The 16,085-nt window shown below is 57.1% G+C and overlaps 1 protein-coding gene across 2 annotated transcripts in view; it reads right to left on the reverse strand.

Annotated features, from left to right (window-relative positions):
• The window catches only part of ANGPT4 (angiopoietin 4), a 38,506-nt gene extending 23,386 nt beyond the window's left edge, over nucleotides 1-15,120 (reverse strand). Inside the window, exon 1 of one of the 2 annotated variants that reach the window (XM_064572996.1) lies at nucleotides 14,565-15,120. In XM_064572996.1, coding sequence (XP_064429066.1) covers nucleotides 14,565-14,873 — 309 coding nt within the window. In that variant the 5' untranslated portion in view covers nucleotides 14,874-15,120. The remainder of the gene's footprint in view (nucleotides 1-14,564) is intronic. The other variant, XM_045885596.3, reaches the window with a different exon arrangement.
• Between the last annotated feature and the right edge of the window lie 965 nt (nucleotides 15,121-16,085).

The raw sequence follows: 16,085 nt of genomic DNA on the forward strand, positions 1-16,085 counted from the left end.
GGCTCCCACGTTAACAGAGAAAACCAGGAGAAATAGAGAAAACAAACCAGTTCCTCGTAAATTCCTTTCCAGGAGAAAAAAATGTCTGTGCTTTGGAAACAGGCAAAACTGCCCCAAAGAGCAGGATCCAAACTGGGCTGGACTGGAGGTGGGGGTGGGGGGAATTAGGGTCAAGCCAGCCAGGCTGAACCCAGGCCCCTGGGTACAGGGTGGGGGGAGATTAGAGCCTGGCCTGATGACGGAGAGGAAAGCAGCCCCCCCACCAGGGACCTGAGCCCAGGCAGGAGGGATATGGAAGCTTGAAAGACCTGCAGGGACCACACAGCCGGCCCTATTTCCCATATGGGGAAACTGAGGCCCCAATCAAGAAAGCACTTTGTAGGAGGCTGCACACAAGCGCTAGTGTAGCCAGACCTGTGAAAATCTGAAAGAACAGAACTTTGATAGCTTCGTGTGTGTGTTTCAATTTAAATGTGTATTTTTATCATTTTAATTTTTTTTTTGGAATGGGTTATATGAGCAATTTGTTCAAAAGGCCAAGGTCTCAAAGGATGTGGAGTGCTAACGCCTCTCCCAGCCCTGCCCTGGTTCCCCTCCCACAGGCCACTGAAGGACGTGCGGGGCTCCCTTCCAGGGAGGCTCGATGCATGTGCCTGCAGCGAGCTCGCTCACATGCCCCGCACTGAGGGCTCATAAAACGTCCGCTCCCCATTCTGCACCTGCTGCTTCTCTCCGAGTACGCAGTGTGTCCATCCAGAGAGCCCTGCCTCACGGCCTTAACAGCTGCATGGCCCTCCACCTGCGGCCACCACTGTTTGCACATCAGTTCCCCGACAGCCGGGCTCATCTCCAGGCTTTGGCCATCACGCCAGGGCTGCTGGGAATATCCTTGCCCACAGGTCACCTAGCTCTCCTGCACGGCTGCGTCAGGCATAAGTCCCTTGACGCAGAACTGCTGAGTTCAAAGATGGACACTTGTGATGTGAACAAACGGCCCTTGGCAGAGGTCATGTCTGTGGTTTCCGTGCTGGTTTTAGAGGAGGGGCCCCGGGGGGGCTGCAGCAGGGGCCACGGGAGCCAGAGAGTTGCCCCACCGGGTCCTCCCGACATACATCCACAGCCCCCAGCTCAAGAGCACCCCGTCAGGCCTCTTTCTGACTCTGGGGTCTCCCCACAAATGTTACCACCCCGAGACGTGTTACCAGCAAAGGTAAACACCGAGCCCCTGCCCCTCCTTCCCCCACTGTGGCTGCCTGGTTCCTTCCCAGCACTCCGCGCATCTGAAATCACAGCAGTGATCTCCTAGCTGTCCGATTTCTCCCTGGGACTATCAGCCCCAGGCTCGAAGGGCTGCCACGGTCACGGCCACATCCTCCATGCCTCAACTGGTCCCCAGCACATGAGAGACACTTAGTCAATATTTGTTGAAAGGACAAATAGGTCGGTTTTACATCAGGGGCGCCAGATTTCCACTGAATAACTGGCTGCTGGAAATAAGTTTGGACCTCCCCGCCAAGCCCCAGCTACCGCCGGAGGCCTGGGAGAGGTGAGGCGAGGCCACAGAGGCCAGGAGGCCGGAAAGCGGAGGGACGACTGTAGAGGGGCGACGGACCAGGGCAGAAATGCCAGGGTGGTCGCTGTGTGGTCCTCAACGGCTGGATCCCTGGGAGGCCCGCAGCAAGGCAGGGAGCCAGCCTGGGCTGTCTTCGGGAGAAATGTTCTAGAGGTGACCATGACACTCATTCATCTGTTCAACAGATTTGCGCAGATGTACCGGGACCTGTGCAGGGCACTGGGGAGAGGGCAGCGACTGTCGCAGGCCTCACTCCTGCTTGAGGGGTGGGCCAAGCTCTGCCAAGTGGCCCGCGTCCAAAGACAGGTCTCTGACGCACTAGGTGTGTGAGGGCCTGGCCTCAAGGACCCGACAAATAGAGCCCCTCTCGTCCTTGGCTCTCTCATCATCCCCATTTTACAGGTGAGGCAAAGAAGCACAGAGAAGATGAGCCTGTCGCCCATGTCACACCGCTTCAGAGCGGCAGAAGCTGGCTCGGGATGCAGGCCTTCAGGCCCCAGAGAGCAAACCCTTCACCACTCAGTGGGTGCCTGGAGGCTGCGAGACTCCAAGACTCCAGGCTCCAAGGAGCTCACCGCCTGGCCTGCACGACTTGCATCATCGGTCCCTCACCGGGCCGGGACCCACCACTTCGACAGTGACACATCATAGAAATATCCGAGTGAGGCTTTCATGGCTACGTCATTACGTTTTGGCTTCTACCTTCTTGGCTCTCTGGCTTGTGGGGACTCATGTCCTGAGGATCCTCAAGCAGCCCTGCAGAGGGGCCCTTCTGCAGAGGCGTGGAGGCCCCCCCCACGGCAGGCCAGCACCCCCTACCAGCCCTGGGAGTGGGCTGCCCGGAGCCTGGTCCTCCAGCCCCAGGGGAGCCTCTAGAGGACCCCGGCCCCGGCTGGCCTGTGAGTACAGCCACAGGAAGAAAAGCCGAGTCAGAGCTGCTTGTCAAGCGGCTCCTGGATTGTGGACCCTCAGAGACTGAGAGATAGTAACTGTGTATGGTTCTCTTAAGCTGCTCCGTGTTTGGGGGGAATGTGTTGTGCCACTAGATAAGGAGTACGTTACTTTTGTGGTGGTCGCAGGGGTCAGACCCTCTTGCTCCCAGTGGCTGACCCCCTTGCTGGGCGCATCACACCCCTGCCCCGCCGTCCCCATGACTCGGTTTCCTCAATTTTGCGATGAGGCGAACTTTGTGGCTCTGAGCCCGATGGCCAAGGGTTGGCCCGTCCTCCTCTGCCTTGCTCCAGCCCCTTCCCATCCCCCTGTGGGCCCACACAGGCCCTGACCCTGTGGCTCTGAGCAGCCAGGCCCAGCCCTCCTGGCTGCTTTCCCCTCTGTTGCTCTTCTTCTGGGTCAGGGCACAGAGAGCACGGAGCGAGCGGGCCGGGGGCCAGGGGTGGAGCGTGTCAAGGACCAGCGGGCTGTTGTGCAGGGAGGCGTTGTGTGGCTTTCAGCTCAGCCCACAATTCCCGGCACAGGCCGGCCTTCTCCAAACTTCCCGCTGCAGCCCTGGGTCTGGCGGGGGCCTGGGGTGCTGAGTCAGGCGCTGGTCCAGTCACAGCTTTGCCATTTCCTTTCTGTGCCAGTGATGGAGCTTCTCTGGGCCTCAGTGGCCTCGTCAGAGAATGGGGCTCATTGTTTCCTCTTGGCAGAGGGACCAGGGGAATAAAGGAAGCCAGTGCTGGAATCTGTGCCCCACGGGGGTTGGGTTTCTTCCATTTTGCTCACTGGTGTAGCCCCAGGGCCTAGCGCGGCACCTGGCACGTGGAGGGGCTTACCAATATTTGTCCAATATTTGTGGCTGTCCTGCTCTCTGAGCCTCACCTCATGTGAGGTGTGTGTATGTGTGTGTGGATATGGGCTGCCTAGTGTCTGTCCAGGTCAAAGAAGCCACAGGGAGAAGAGGAGGGGAATGGGGAAGAGAGTGCAGGGGGAGGAGCAGCTGGGCCTGCATTTGCAGTCTGAACTTGGGGTGCTTCTCAGAAGATGGGAACAGGCTGCCAGGACCTTTGGCCTCCTAAACCTCCACTATCCCTCTGCAGTCATCTGTGTCTCAACCTGGATCTTGGAAGGTTTGTCTAAAATGCGGCCCATTAGATGAGACAAGTCCTTATTCTCCCTTGTGCAGAGATTGAGAATTTAGCGGAGAGAAAGTGAAGAAGCACATGTCTCGTAATTGCTCACCGCGCGGCCACCTGAGTACCAGCCCTTACACAGAATGGGGTAGTGTGTCCCTTTTGCTTAGCAAATGTGTATTCGGCACATACTATGTGCTGGGCACTGTTCTGGCCACTATGCTTACTAGATTTTTGTCGCCACTCTCTGTGGTATCAGCCCATTTCACCGATGAGGCACAGTGTGGTTAAGCAACTTGTTCGAGGTCAGGCAGCTTATCATGGGCAAACCCATGGGCAAACGGGCTGTCTGGGAGCAGATCAGCCAGACCACATTTCTGCAAAGTCTCCTTGACTGAAGTGATCATTTGGCAGCACCCTCACCTGCCTCCCAACCCAATCAAGCCAAGCAGGTTCTAGACAGAGGGAGGCCTTGCTGGGGTACCTCGCCATGTGGCACCAGGCTTTTCTGCCAGCAGAGCTCTGGTGTATAACTGTTCTTGTCTGATTCCCAGCAGCCTGAAGGAAAAGGGTGACTGTTCCCCACTCGACAAAGGAATAAGCAGAGGCCTGGAGAGGCCGAGCATTGCCTACAGCTGGTAAGTGAGGATTTGAATCTAATGGCTGAGCTCTTGCCACTCACCCATCTTGCATCTTTAGTGTCTGAGGCTGACCCTGAAAACAGGGTGACAGAGGTGGGATCAGGGTTAGGCAAGGCCCTGATGTCCATAGCCACTGCCCTTTGCAGAGCAACCCTCACCGGGCACAGGGCAGAAAAGTGGTTCCATCAGTTCCCAGCACCCAAGGTCCCTAAGAGCAGGGTCAGGCCCAGGGAGGTCTGGTCTGGCCCCTGATGAGCATTCTAGTCTCAGCTTGGCCACACTTTTCCTGGCTCTCTATGCTTCAGCCAGAAGGAATGCTTTTCACTACCTCCAAATCATCTTGTTCATTCCACCCCAGGGCCTTTGCACTTGCTATTCCCTGTGCCTGGAATGCTTTTCCTTTCCCTTCCTTGCCTGAGAACAGCCAATCTACCTTTTATTTATTTTTTATTTTTTTAAAAGATTTTATTTATTTATTTTGACAGAGAGAGACAGTGAGAGAGGGAACACAAGCAGGGGGAGTGGGAGAGGGAGAAGCAGGCTTCCCGCCGAGCAGGGAGCCCGATGCGGGGCTTGATCCCAGGACCCGGGGATCATGACCTGAGCCGAAGGCAGACGTTCAACGACCGAGCCACCCAGGCACCCCCCAATCTACTTTTTAGAGCTCAGCTCTGTCCTTCCTCCAGGTGCCCTTCCTCCATCAAGGTCGGGTCCCCCCTCGCCGCCCTGTTATCTACCCCTAGACCAGGCAAAGCCTTCCTCACAGAGTGTATCATGGTTGATCATTACACATGAGACATTACTAGGTTGGTGTCTCTCCCGCTGCTCCCAGAGGGGATCCCCGGCACAATGCCTAGCATTACAAGCTCTCAATAAACCTCCGTGGAAGGGGCGATTGAGTGGATGCGGAAAGAAGGTGCTCACCTGTGTGTGTGTGCGTGTGTGCTTACGTGCAACCCCACAACTTAATAACTGTAAGGACGCATTAATTTTTCACGAGGTTCATGACCTGCAGTGTGTCGTGTTGCTATAGGGAGGAGGCACAAGATGCTCCCGGCTGGGTGTCAGGAGCCCTGAGTTCTGATCCAACACCTGCCACTGACCTCGGGGTGAATATAGTTGAGTCACTCCCCATGCCCAGGGGCAGTGTCCGCATCTGTAAGATGGGGGACATAGAGAGGCAGTCCATGTGGTGGCTTACATGTGAGGTCTGGACCTACCCCCCGCCTGGGTTCAAATCCACCTCCTTCACTTCCTAGCCACGTGACCTCTCTGGGCCTCGGTGTCCCCTTAATAAAAGGGGATCGTACAGTCCTCACCGTTTAGGATGTTGTGAGGTTTAACGGATCGATGTTTGTGTGACACGTAGAGCATGCGTGCCTGGCACAGAGGACGTCTGTGGGCATCTGCCACAGCAGCAAACTCATCCCCAAAGAGAGGGGAAACCTCCCCGCGAGCGAGCTGAAGCCGCATTAGGTGCGTGTCTGGATCTTGGCATTCACTGGTCATCTGGGCCTCGCGGCAAACCCGGGCATGAGCTTACCACCGTTCCCAGTTTACAGCTGGAAAAGCTGAAGCTCAGGCCTTTCCCACCTTTGCAGAGTTACACCTCTCACAGCTGTAAGGTTGAGTGGACAAAAGCGAATTGTAGAAAGACCTAGATCATGTGACACCGTTTATATAGGAAACAAATATTATACATTGGTTAGGGAGGGCAAGCCATGGGGTAAGAGGTACCCACAGCGAATTCCCAGTAGTTCTCTCTGGCGGGGAAGGAAGCAGGAGTGGGCAGTTGATGAGCGACACTGGCATTGGGAAGCTTTTGTTTCTTAAGCTGGGTTGTGGGAACGAGGAGTTTTATTTGATTTTTCTCTCTATCTTTTCGTACTTCTAAAACATTTCCGTAGACATTTAAAATGCAGAGAATAAACTGCAAGGAAATTAACTGGGAGGTGACCAGGGAATTGGGATGACAGGTGATTTTTTTTTCCCTCTGTGTCCTCACACACTTCCCGATTTCCCAGCGTTTGCACGCTGGAAGTTCAAAGGCTCAGAAAAGCAAGTAGGCTGTTCGCAGGAGGTAGAGCTGGGACTGGAACCCGGGTCTACCGGACTCTGGAGGAGGGGTCCCAGCTGCCCTATCTGCAGCCCCTCTCCCCCTCGTCTTTGCTCGCAATGGGCCCATTTGCAGCCTATGGGGGTTCCCCTCAGCTGCTTGGAGACTATCTTCCTTCCTTCAGCCCCACTAGGTGGTCACACTGGAGACCCCAGAGTGACGGACCAGAGACAGGAGTGAAGGGCCACAGGGCTCTGCTGGCCTAAGCTTCCGAGGTTCTGCTCCACTGTCCAAAGGGAGGTAGTTTTGCTTTCAGCTTCAGGGTCCCCAGACATCCCCTCGCCCATGGACCCCACCGGATCTCTGCCTGCTTTGCCCTATTCTGTCCTCCTCTGAGGTACTTGTGTTCATGATCCCTACTTTGCAGATGAGGAAACTGAGGTCCAGGGAGGGGATCACACAAGGCACGATGTGGAGAAGCTGCAGTTGAATTCCTGTGCTCGCTCCCAAGTGGACCCCCTCGCTGCGCTGTGCGCTCCAGGCATGTCAGCCATTCCCGGCCCCGCGCGTCTCTTCCTCTGTGCCAGGCACCGTACCCGGCCCTGCGCATGGGCTAACTCATGTAATCACGATAACCTGCAAAGCGGCTTCTATCAGTTTCCCCATTTCACAGATCAGGAAACTGAGGCACAGAGTGGCAAAGTGATTGAGAACACACAGCCAACAAGCCGTGGAGCAGCTGGGATTCAAACTGAGTCGGTGGGAGGGGAGGGCGGTTCCAAGGTCCACGCTCTGCCTCTGTGGGATTTACTCTGGGCTCTGGCCAAGGATGGGGGATACAATGGCGAGGATGCCCAAGTGGAAGTTCTGGGTCCCCTCGGCTTTCAAGAGCTGCCGATGCTGGCTGAGGTGCTAACCGAATCCTCTCTGGCAGAAGAGCTTTCCAGAAGCCCTCAGTGGCTGAGGGGCTCATGGGGAAGGGAAAAATCTAGCATCGGTGAGTTTCTCTCGGGTCCACGGTCCTCTTGGTTCTGCAGGCCCCAGCTGGGTGTCTGGGGACCAGACTGCACGGGACATGTCTGGTTTATTAGCCAGGAACCTGGTCTAAGTGCCCAGAGCATGGGTTTGGGCAGCAGACTGCCTGAGGGTTAAATCTGACCTCACCTTTTCTGGCCATGTGACCTGGGGCAAGTCACCTAACCTCTTGGTGCCTCAGTTTCCTGATCTGTATAACAGTAAGTGCTCAATACACGCTGGCCTTAAATTCTGTTATCTTTCTTTTATCCTAGACTCTCTCTAGGAAACAGCGAGTGTTTGGAGTTTCACTTTTCGGAGGAACCAGCTGATGCAGGTGGCTTCCCCGGGGTCCCACAGCTGGTCAGTGGCACCACTGGGACAAGACCCCTCGACTCTGGGGCCATTCCAGACATTTCAGAGCTGACTCTGAGGTTAAGCAAACGCTCAAAAGCCAGAGGTGCAGACTTAGGGGGCTGACCTGGGGCCTGTTTTCTCATATTTCCTGCCCTAGAAGACAATGGGGAAGAGGGTCTGTGTGCGTCCCAGCCCCGCTGAGCTGTGGGGCCTCGGAGGAGAGAGCCAGAAATGCACGGCCCTGCCCCCATGGGATGGCCTGGCCAGGGAGCTTGAACAAATAAACCTGTCCCTCTGGGGGAAGCTGCTGGGGGTGGGGGGAGGAAGCTGCTTGAGGGGCCACTGCCCCCGTGGCTCCCTCGGTCATCCCTAGGCCAAGGGCATCTGTACCAGCCATTTCTAGGCTCCCTTCTTGGAAAAATAACCCCATTTCTCCAAGAAGCAGATGCTGTTCTTCCCCCCACCCCCACCCTCCCAGCCCCAAACTGCTTAGAAAGCCGCCAGCGGTGAGGTTAGGAAACCAAACCCCAAGACATTCTGTTCGGCAACTGAGATTCATTTCTTGTTTGGATAACCGAAGGCCTAAAATGCCAAGAATTTACGGGCAGCCTGGGGAGGCTGGGGCAGCTGGGAGTCCCGGGCCAATTTGGGAAGGTCTTGGGCTGGGCCAGGAAGCCACGCTGCGCTCTGCTGGATGCGCTTTTGACCCACATCCAGCCAGGCAGGGCCTCGCAAGCGCGGGGTGAGGTCTTGAGTTCTTTTGAGATTTGGCATCGGGGATCTGGAGTGAGCAACAGAGGCTGGGGCAGTGCCAGGTTGGGAAGCTCCCGTCCAGCCCCTCCTCCCTCCCCACTTGGCTTTGGGGTGCAGAGACGGAAGAGAAAGAGGGTCCAGCTGAGCACCCTGGCCGAGGGATGGGCACTGGCCATTGGCTTGGGGGTCCTGGGTCCTCCAGGGTGGACAGAGCCTGTGGACACCCAGGAAGGTAGAGACAGGAGGGCCGGCCGGCCCAGGGAGCAGGGAGGGAAGGATCTGAGAGAGAGACAGGGAGAGACCTCGGGGAGAGGCCACCAGGCAGGAGGGAGAGCCACCGAGTGACAGAGACACCCACAGAGTTAGAGGCAATGTCAGGGCCACGGTGAAGGCCCCAGGAGAGTGACCCACAAGAGGCAAAGGGACACAGAGATAAAAAGGGAGGGGCAGAGACACGTGGGGAGGTGGGCAGAGAGGGCCAACTGTCACTGGGATGGGGAGAGAGCCGAAGGTCCCACGGTTTGGGGGCCCTGCTCCCGGGACTCCAGCAGCTGAGAGGCAGTTGGGCTGCCCGTGGGTGCTGGGGGTGGGCCAGGGAGCTTGCGTGCTTGTGTCTGGCCCGGATTTCCCTGCTCTCCTCATCTATAGAATGGGTCCTGCAACGGGAGAAGGCAGAATAGGGCACTTTCTGGCAGAGACTGGGATCAACTCAGGGGATGACAGTAACAAGAGTGACCCTACACTGAGCACCCATTCTTTCCCGGTCTGCTTCTCTTCAGCCCACATCAAACTCTCAGCATCACGCCGATGAGGCACTGAGCGCAGGGCCAACGCTAGGTCTGTCCGCCCACCCCCTCAACATTCCTGGCTGCAGCTTTCCACCCAGATGAGGGGGTGGAGCAGAGCCAGGACCGATAGCCAGCCGACTCCAGACGTGAGTCATTAGGGCAGAGGCTTTCCAGGGAAAGGGAGGAGGAGGAGAAGAGAGGAGGTGGAGGAAGGGGAGAAGAGTAGAAGGAAGAAGTGGGGAAGGGGGTGGGGTACAGGGGAGGGGAGTGAGGAAGAGGGAGAGGGAGCGGTTCCCCGACCCATGGACCCTGAGCATAGGCGGGAGGACACCAGCCATGGCCAGCTCCATGCTGGGAGAAGAGAGGGAGTGTCTGGGATTCAGGAATTCTAAGGCCCTAGGGAACACCCCACCATCTCTCAGGTCTTGCCTCCCCCACCTCCTTGGCCCCCTCCAGAGTCAGGAGAAAGGACCTGGAGTTTGGAGTGAGAGTCCAGGCTAGCTGTCACTGCTGGGTGACTCCAGCAAGTCCCTTCCCCTCCCTGGCCTGTTTCCTCACCTGTGTACAGGGGTTGGGGGCGGGGGAGGACAGGGCTGGAGCCAGGGGCAGGGGCTGAGCACGTCCTGGCCACTGGCGGCTTGCAGCAGGGAGGGGCTCCCCTGCGCCCACTCTGATGATTGGAATCTTGCCGAGAGCTCAGTCTGGCTAGGCCAGTCCTCTCCGCTCATCCCCAGTAATCCCTAATGGCAATGGTGGTGATGATGATGCTTCTACATCAGAATATTTTGAAACTCATTTTTTTCCTCCTCTGGGATGTTACTGCAGAAACCAAGAAGAGGCCTTCGAGTTTCAAAGACTCTGAGATATGCCCAGCCCAAGGGCATGAAGGGGGCCTTCAACCAAGAGCAAACACCCGCTTGGACCCCAGCAGAGACCAGGCAGGACTGCGGAGCCCTAGAGAATACCAGCACGGACGAGTGACATTCCCAGCCCCGAGGTTATTGGACTGGGGCCATTGGACTGACTTGTCCGAGGTTGAGCTGCCCTCACCCGGCAGTGCCGGGCTCAAACTAGAGATGTGGTTGAATGAAGTAAAAGCCCATTGATCCACCGCATCTGGTGCGGTGTTCACGGAGCATGCTCTCTGCCCAGACAGCAGGCTGAGAGCGACGTGGGAGCCGCCTCAGTGGTCCTCCCGGCCATCCCCCCGCATGTTGCCATTTGCTCCACTTTGCAGATTGGGGAAACTGAGACTTGCTCATCCGCAGCCATGTGGCAAGTGTCAGGCCGGGATGTGAACTCAGGTCGGCCTGGCGCTCTCTGCCCCGTGGTGCCCCATGGACATCTGGAGGGGACATTGCACTTCAGGCTGAAGAGGTGGCCCGGGGGACCTGACCTGAAAGCCACTGGTTTAAATTCATCCTTTGGCTCAGCCAGTGTTGCCCAAGTACCAGGCACCCGGGGGAGTCACGGAGGGATGAGCAGGTGAGGCTCAGGGTAGAGAAGCCAGCGGGGAGGTGACAAGGCCTGAGCAGGGTGGCAGCTGGGTAGACAAGAGGATGCACCACAAGGAGACAGGCCAAGGCCACAGGAAGGGCAGAACCTGCTGCCTGGGGTCAGGTGGCATGGACACCCCAGGGCCGCAGAAGGCCTTAAACAGAGACAGGTAGGCAGGGAGGGAAGAGCTGAGTGTCAGGCAGCTTTGGGGTTGAGGCACCATGGCCTCTCAGAGGGGAGACATCTGCGGGGTCAGGGTCATGGATTTGGGGCTCGGGAGACCATCAGATACTGATTTGGTGTCATCATGGGGCAGATGGGAGACAGTGCTGCAGGAGTGGTGGGGGCAGCCCTGGGGACAGTACCATCAAATGTGAGAGGAAAGGAAGAGTGGGAACAGAGTCTTGGGAAACACTGGCATTTCAGGGTGGGGGAGGCCCGGAGCGACGGGAGGGACTCAGGGACGTTCACGCATCAGTGCGTTCGTTCACGCCAACAGATGTGTATGGAGCCCCTGCCCTGTGCCAGGCACTGTGCTAGGCTCTGGGCACTCAGTAGTGAACAAAGCACCTATGATCCTTGCTCTCTTGGAGTTCACAGATCAACAGAAGTGCTTTAAGAATGGGCAGTGAGAAGTGCTAAGAGAGAAAACCAGGGGCGCCTGGGTGGCTCAGTCGTTAAGCGTCTGCCTTCGGCTCAGGTCATGATCCCAGGGGCCTGGGATCGAGCCCCACATCAGGCTCCCTGCTCCGTGGGAAGCCTGCTTCTCCCTCTCCCACTCCCCCTGCTTGTGTTCCCTCTCTCGCTGTCTCTCTCTGTCAAATAAATAAATAAAATCTTAAAAAAAAAAAAAGAAAAGAAAAGAAAACCAAAGCTGGGTTGAGGGGATATAGAGTGACGGAGGGAGGGTGGCTGTTTTAAATGGAGTGAACAGGGAGAGCCTCTCTGAGGAGGTGACATTTAAGCAGAGACCCAAGGGAGGTTGGGTGAGCCATGTGGGCATCTGGGAGGGCTGATGTTCTAGGGACTAAGGATTTTTGCTTTTATTCCAAAGAGATAGGAGCCCCAGGAGGGTTTTAAGCAGAGGAGGGACAGGATCTGACTTAGGGTCCCTCTGTCTGCTGAGGAAACGGACTGTGGGGGCCAGGGTGGAAATAGGGAGCCCAGGGTGGCTGCCATGATGACTGTCCAGGTAGGAGATGGAGGTGGCTGGTGCAGGGTGGGGCTGTGAAGGGAGGGAAAGCCGTTGGGAGGTAGGTCAGAGGAGACATGTTTTGTGGCTGAGGACTTGCTGATGGAGACAGTTTTTGGAAAGATGGTACTGGTCAGCAACATTAAATTTGTCAGGAGATCAAGTATGATGGAGACTGAGCCGTGGCCATTGCGTGTGGGAGGTGGCATGTGGGACGTGACTTTTGGGGGAAGGAGTACATGGGATGTGAGGAAGTGGAGGCAGAGTGTGTGGACTTCTGAGAGCTAGGCCAGAAGTCAGAGAGAGTGTGGGTTGGAGAAGAGACCTGTTTCCTCTACTCGTCCCTACTCTACTTCCTTTTTTTTTTTTTTCTTTTACCATGGGACATACTTGGACGGGATCAAGCACTGAGGGGAAGAATCAGCAGAGGGGGAACACAGGGGGGATAGTTGGCTTGGGGACTGCAGGGGGATGCAGGGGGATGGAATCTGCATCCTAGGAAGGAGCAGTGGGCCTTGGCCCATGGAGGAACCTCTTCCTTCTGAGCCGGAGAAAAGTCCTGGGGACTGGTGGATACATGGGTGAACCTGCAGGTGTGGGAGAGGCAGCTGAAGGGTGGCTCGCCCTTTGTCCCCATTTCTCACTGAAGCAGGGGGTTGTTGGTCTGGTGAGAGCATGGGGGGCAGTAAAGATGGAGGCTTGAGGAGGAGGCGAGGTTTGGAGTGACCCTCATGGAACGGGAAACACACAGATTTCTGGGCAGCATGGAGCCCCCACTGGATTGGCTCCAGCGTGTGAGGCAGACTGGCAGTGTTGCAGGGCAGGTAGGTGGGAGGGCAGGTGGGAAAGGGACTATGGGAAGATGGTGAGTGGGGGGTTGAGGTCAGGGCAGGAATAGGCAGGAGGTTAAGTATGCATGCACGTGGGTGTATATGCAAGTGTGTGCAAAGCAGTTTGGTTAGTTACGTGTAGGGCAGTGTCTCCACCTTGGGGATGGATAAACCCAGGTGTGCTCAAGGCAATCCTTTGGAAGACAGAGGAAACTACCAGAACTTCAATTTACATGATTTTGTATGTCATCGTTTTGAAAATGGAAGGTTCCATTTCATTTTGTTTTATTCCCTGTACTTACATGAATATGAGTACATGTGCAAAGAATATTAAATAAATGTGCACATATCAGGGGAGTGGATGTTGTTTGATGATTGGGCACATGATTTGAAAAGTTTGGAAACCAAGGAGTAAGAAAGCACTGCTCCTTGGAGTGGTACCCTGTCACTTGCTATGTGCTGCTTAATACATCCGAAGGCTCTAGGAATCGGACCACTTCCCTCCACCCCGTGCCGCAGCTCAGACTGTCCCCTGCACCTGGGGCCTGGGTCTCATTCCCTCCCTCCATTGCTCCCACTTAGGCACTCCTGCCAGCCCTGTCTTGGAACCCACAGGACGCCTTTCCTGCCCCCAGGCCTGTGCAGGGCCACGCCGGCTTTGTTCATCCCTGTACTCAGTGCCTTGTCGAGGGCCCGGCACACAGCGGGTGCTCAGAGTGTTTGCTGAAAGAATGAGGACAGAAGACTCTAAAGCGGTCCGGGCCTTGGGCCAGAGCAGCCTGGGGTGTCCTCAACTCCTCATTCTCTGCCACCCCGTCCCTGGTTCATCAGCAGGGCGATTAGCCCCCCTGCAGAATAAAGCAGGTTCCCCCCAGCCCGGTCCCGCTCCATCCAGGCATCCATCCCCTCTTGCCTGACAGCTGAGCAGGCTCCTCCTCCCGCTCCCAGCATGCACCCTGCCCCCACACTGTATTTTGTTCAGAACAAATCAGCTGTGTCTCCTCTCCAAGGCCTGCACTGGCTCCTGAGATGCTCAGAGCTAGAGCCAGAGTCCTCCCAGTGGCCCCCACGGCCCGGTGCGCCCTGCCTCCCCTCCCCTCCCCTCTCAGATCTGCTCGCTTGCCCCTCTCTCCCCTCCTTCTCTGCTCCAGCAGCCCTGGTCCCCGCCGTTCCCCAGACACCCTGACTGCATTCCCACCTCGCAGCCTTTGCACTTGCTGGCCCCTTTGTAGCGAACGCGCTCCCCGCAGGTACCCACATGGGCTGCTCCATTACCTTACTTGTTCTCTGGGTTCAAACATCACCTCCTCCAAGAAGCCCTCTTGGATTCTCTGACCTCAAATAGCCACCCCGTCACCCCTTGCCCTCTTCCCTCCTTCATTTTGCTTCACCATCTGACACGGGAGATATTTATCGCTCATCTCTTTATGGCCTCTTTCCCCCACCAGGCCAGCAGGGGACATATTGTTCTGTTTACTGTTATATCCCTGGCACCCAGGGTGGGCCAGGCCCGGGATCAGAGCTCAGCGGATTTCCCTCAGATGAGGGAACGAAGGCTGTGAGGCAGCCACGTTTCCAGCTCTGAGCCTGCCTCGTCTTGCTGTGTGGCATCAGGGCCATCCCTGTCCCTCTCTGTTCCTCATTACCCCAATTTGTACAATTCAGAGACATGAGTTTGATCAGCCTGGCCTTTGTGTAGGGGAAGACCTCTGGGGAGGACGCCCCACCTATCCGTCGGGACAGGACCCCCTGGCTCCCCTCACCGCGCCCCTGCAGAGGCCCAGCCCTTACCTTCTGCAGCCACTGTGTGTTGTTCTCCAGCACCTTCTCCAGCTGTCGCACTCGCTGGGCCGGCCAGTCGGCTAGGTTCAGTGCGGCGGCCGGCGAGTCCCTCTGGAGGCTGTTGGAGCCCCCGAAGGCCTCCGGCTCCGGCGGGCAGGGCTCCGGCTCGGGCAGCACGAAGGTGTAGCTGCACTGGCCATGCTGGACGCGGTGTGCCCGGCGGCGCCCGCTCGCCTCCTGCCCCCTCCGCTGGGCCACCGACCCGGCGGCCACGACGAGGAGGAGGCCGCCCAGCAGCATGGCCGGCCGGGAGAGCATCGGAGATGTGGCGAGGGCGAGGGCTGTGGGCTCAGAGCCCCCAGGGCGCTCCGCCTGCCCACCGCCGGGCTCCCCGCCCAGGATGGGCCGCCGCAGTGGCCAGCCGAGGACAGGCCTGCGCGCGGAGCCGTGGCAGCGACAAACCCCTGCTTGGCCGAGCTCTGTCCAAGCAGCTATTTATACTTGCTCCAAATACCACAGCTGCTCGGCTTCCTCCCACCGCCTCTGCTCCCCGCCCGCAGACACCCCCTCACCTCGAATCTTCCCCCTCTCCCTTCCTTCCTCTTCGTTCTTGCCCACGGCTGCCCTGTCCCCGCACCGGCCCTGCTTGCCTCGCTTGGCCTGGACTCTGAGTTCTTTTATTATCCAGTGGAGGCCTGGCCTCCCTGTGAGAAAGAAAACAACACACACGCACACACACACACACACGCATGCACACACACACACATGCACCAAACCCCCAAAGCTGCCTGCTTCAGAAAACCAAACGCAACTGAACCCTCTCTTCCTGTCTCTGTCTCTCTCTCTTTCTCTGTCTCTCTCCAACCTCCCCCCACCAAGGCTGGGATCTCAAGTTTCAGCTCCCCTTCCCTCTCCCCCTCTACCATCCCCCCTCTGATTCCATGTTAGTGCTTGGAACACAAGCGAAGTGACCCCCAGAGAGAGCAAAGAGGGGGGCAGAGGGGTGAGGCTGGGGAGGAGGCAGCGAGTCCAAACTGTTTCTAGAGACAGAGAAAATCCTTTCGAGGCCAGGGAAGTGGGCGCTCTAGCCGGGAGCTGGCTCCGGTCCTCCCTTCTCCCTTGGGGCCTGGGGGGTTGTTGTGTCCTGGGGTGGCCCTGGCTCAGCAGTTGTGACACTGAGAGGCTGTCTTGTCCTGGGGCAGATTGTTCTAGGACTGCCTTTGGCCAGAGTGGGGAAAAGGATTGCAGGAAGAATAGCTTGGGGTAAAGAGGTCTCTGCTAGCCCGGGAGTCAGAGGGGGCTGCCTCTAAACCCTGCTCCCCAGCCTGAGGCCCTCGGGTGGGCGGCTAAGTTTCTCTGTGCCTCCATACCCTGATTTGTAAGCTGGGTAACTCCCGTCTCTTACATGATGAATGTACGTGAGTCCTCCCCTTGGAAACTGAGGAATATTTGATTTATTAATTTACCTGTTTACTGCTTTAAATCCTGGCTATACCAGCTGTGTGACTTTGGGCAGGTCACTTAACCTCT

The sequence above is a fragment of the Mirounga angustirostris genome, unplaced genomic scaffold (assembly GCF_029215605.1).
Source record: "Mirounga angustirostris isolate CCGP_5_RB_7025 unplaced genomic scaffold, mMirAng1.0.hap1 SCAF_10, whole genome shotgun sequence".
Lineage (NCBI taxonomy): Eukaryota > Metazoa > Chordata > Mammalia > Carnivora > Phocidae > Mirounga > Mirounga angustirostris.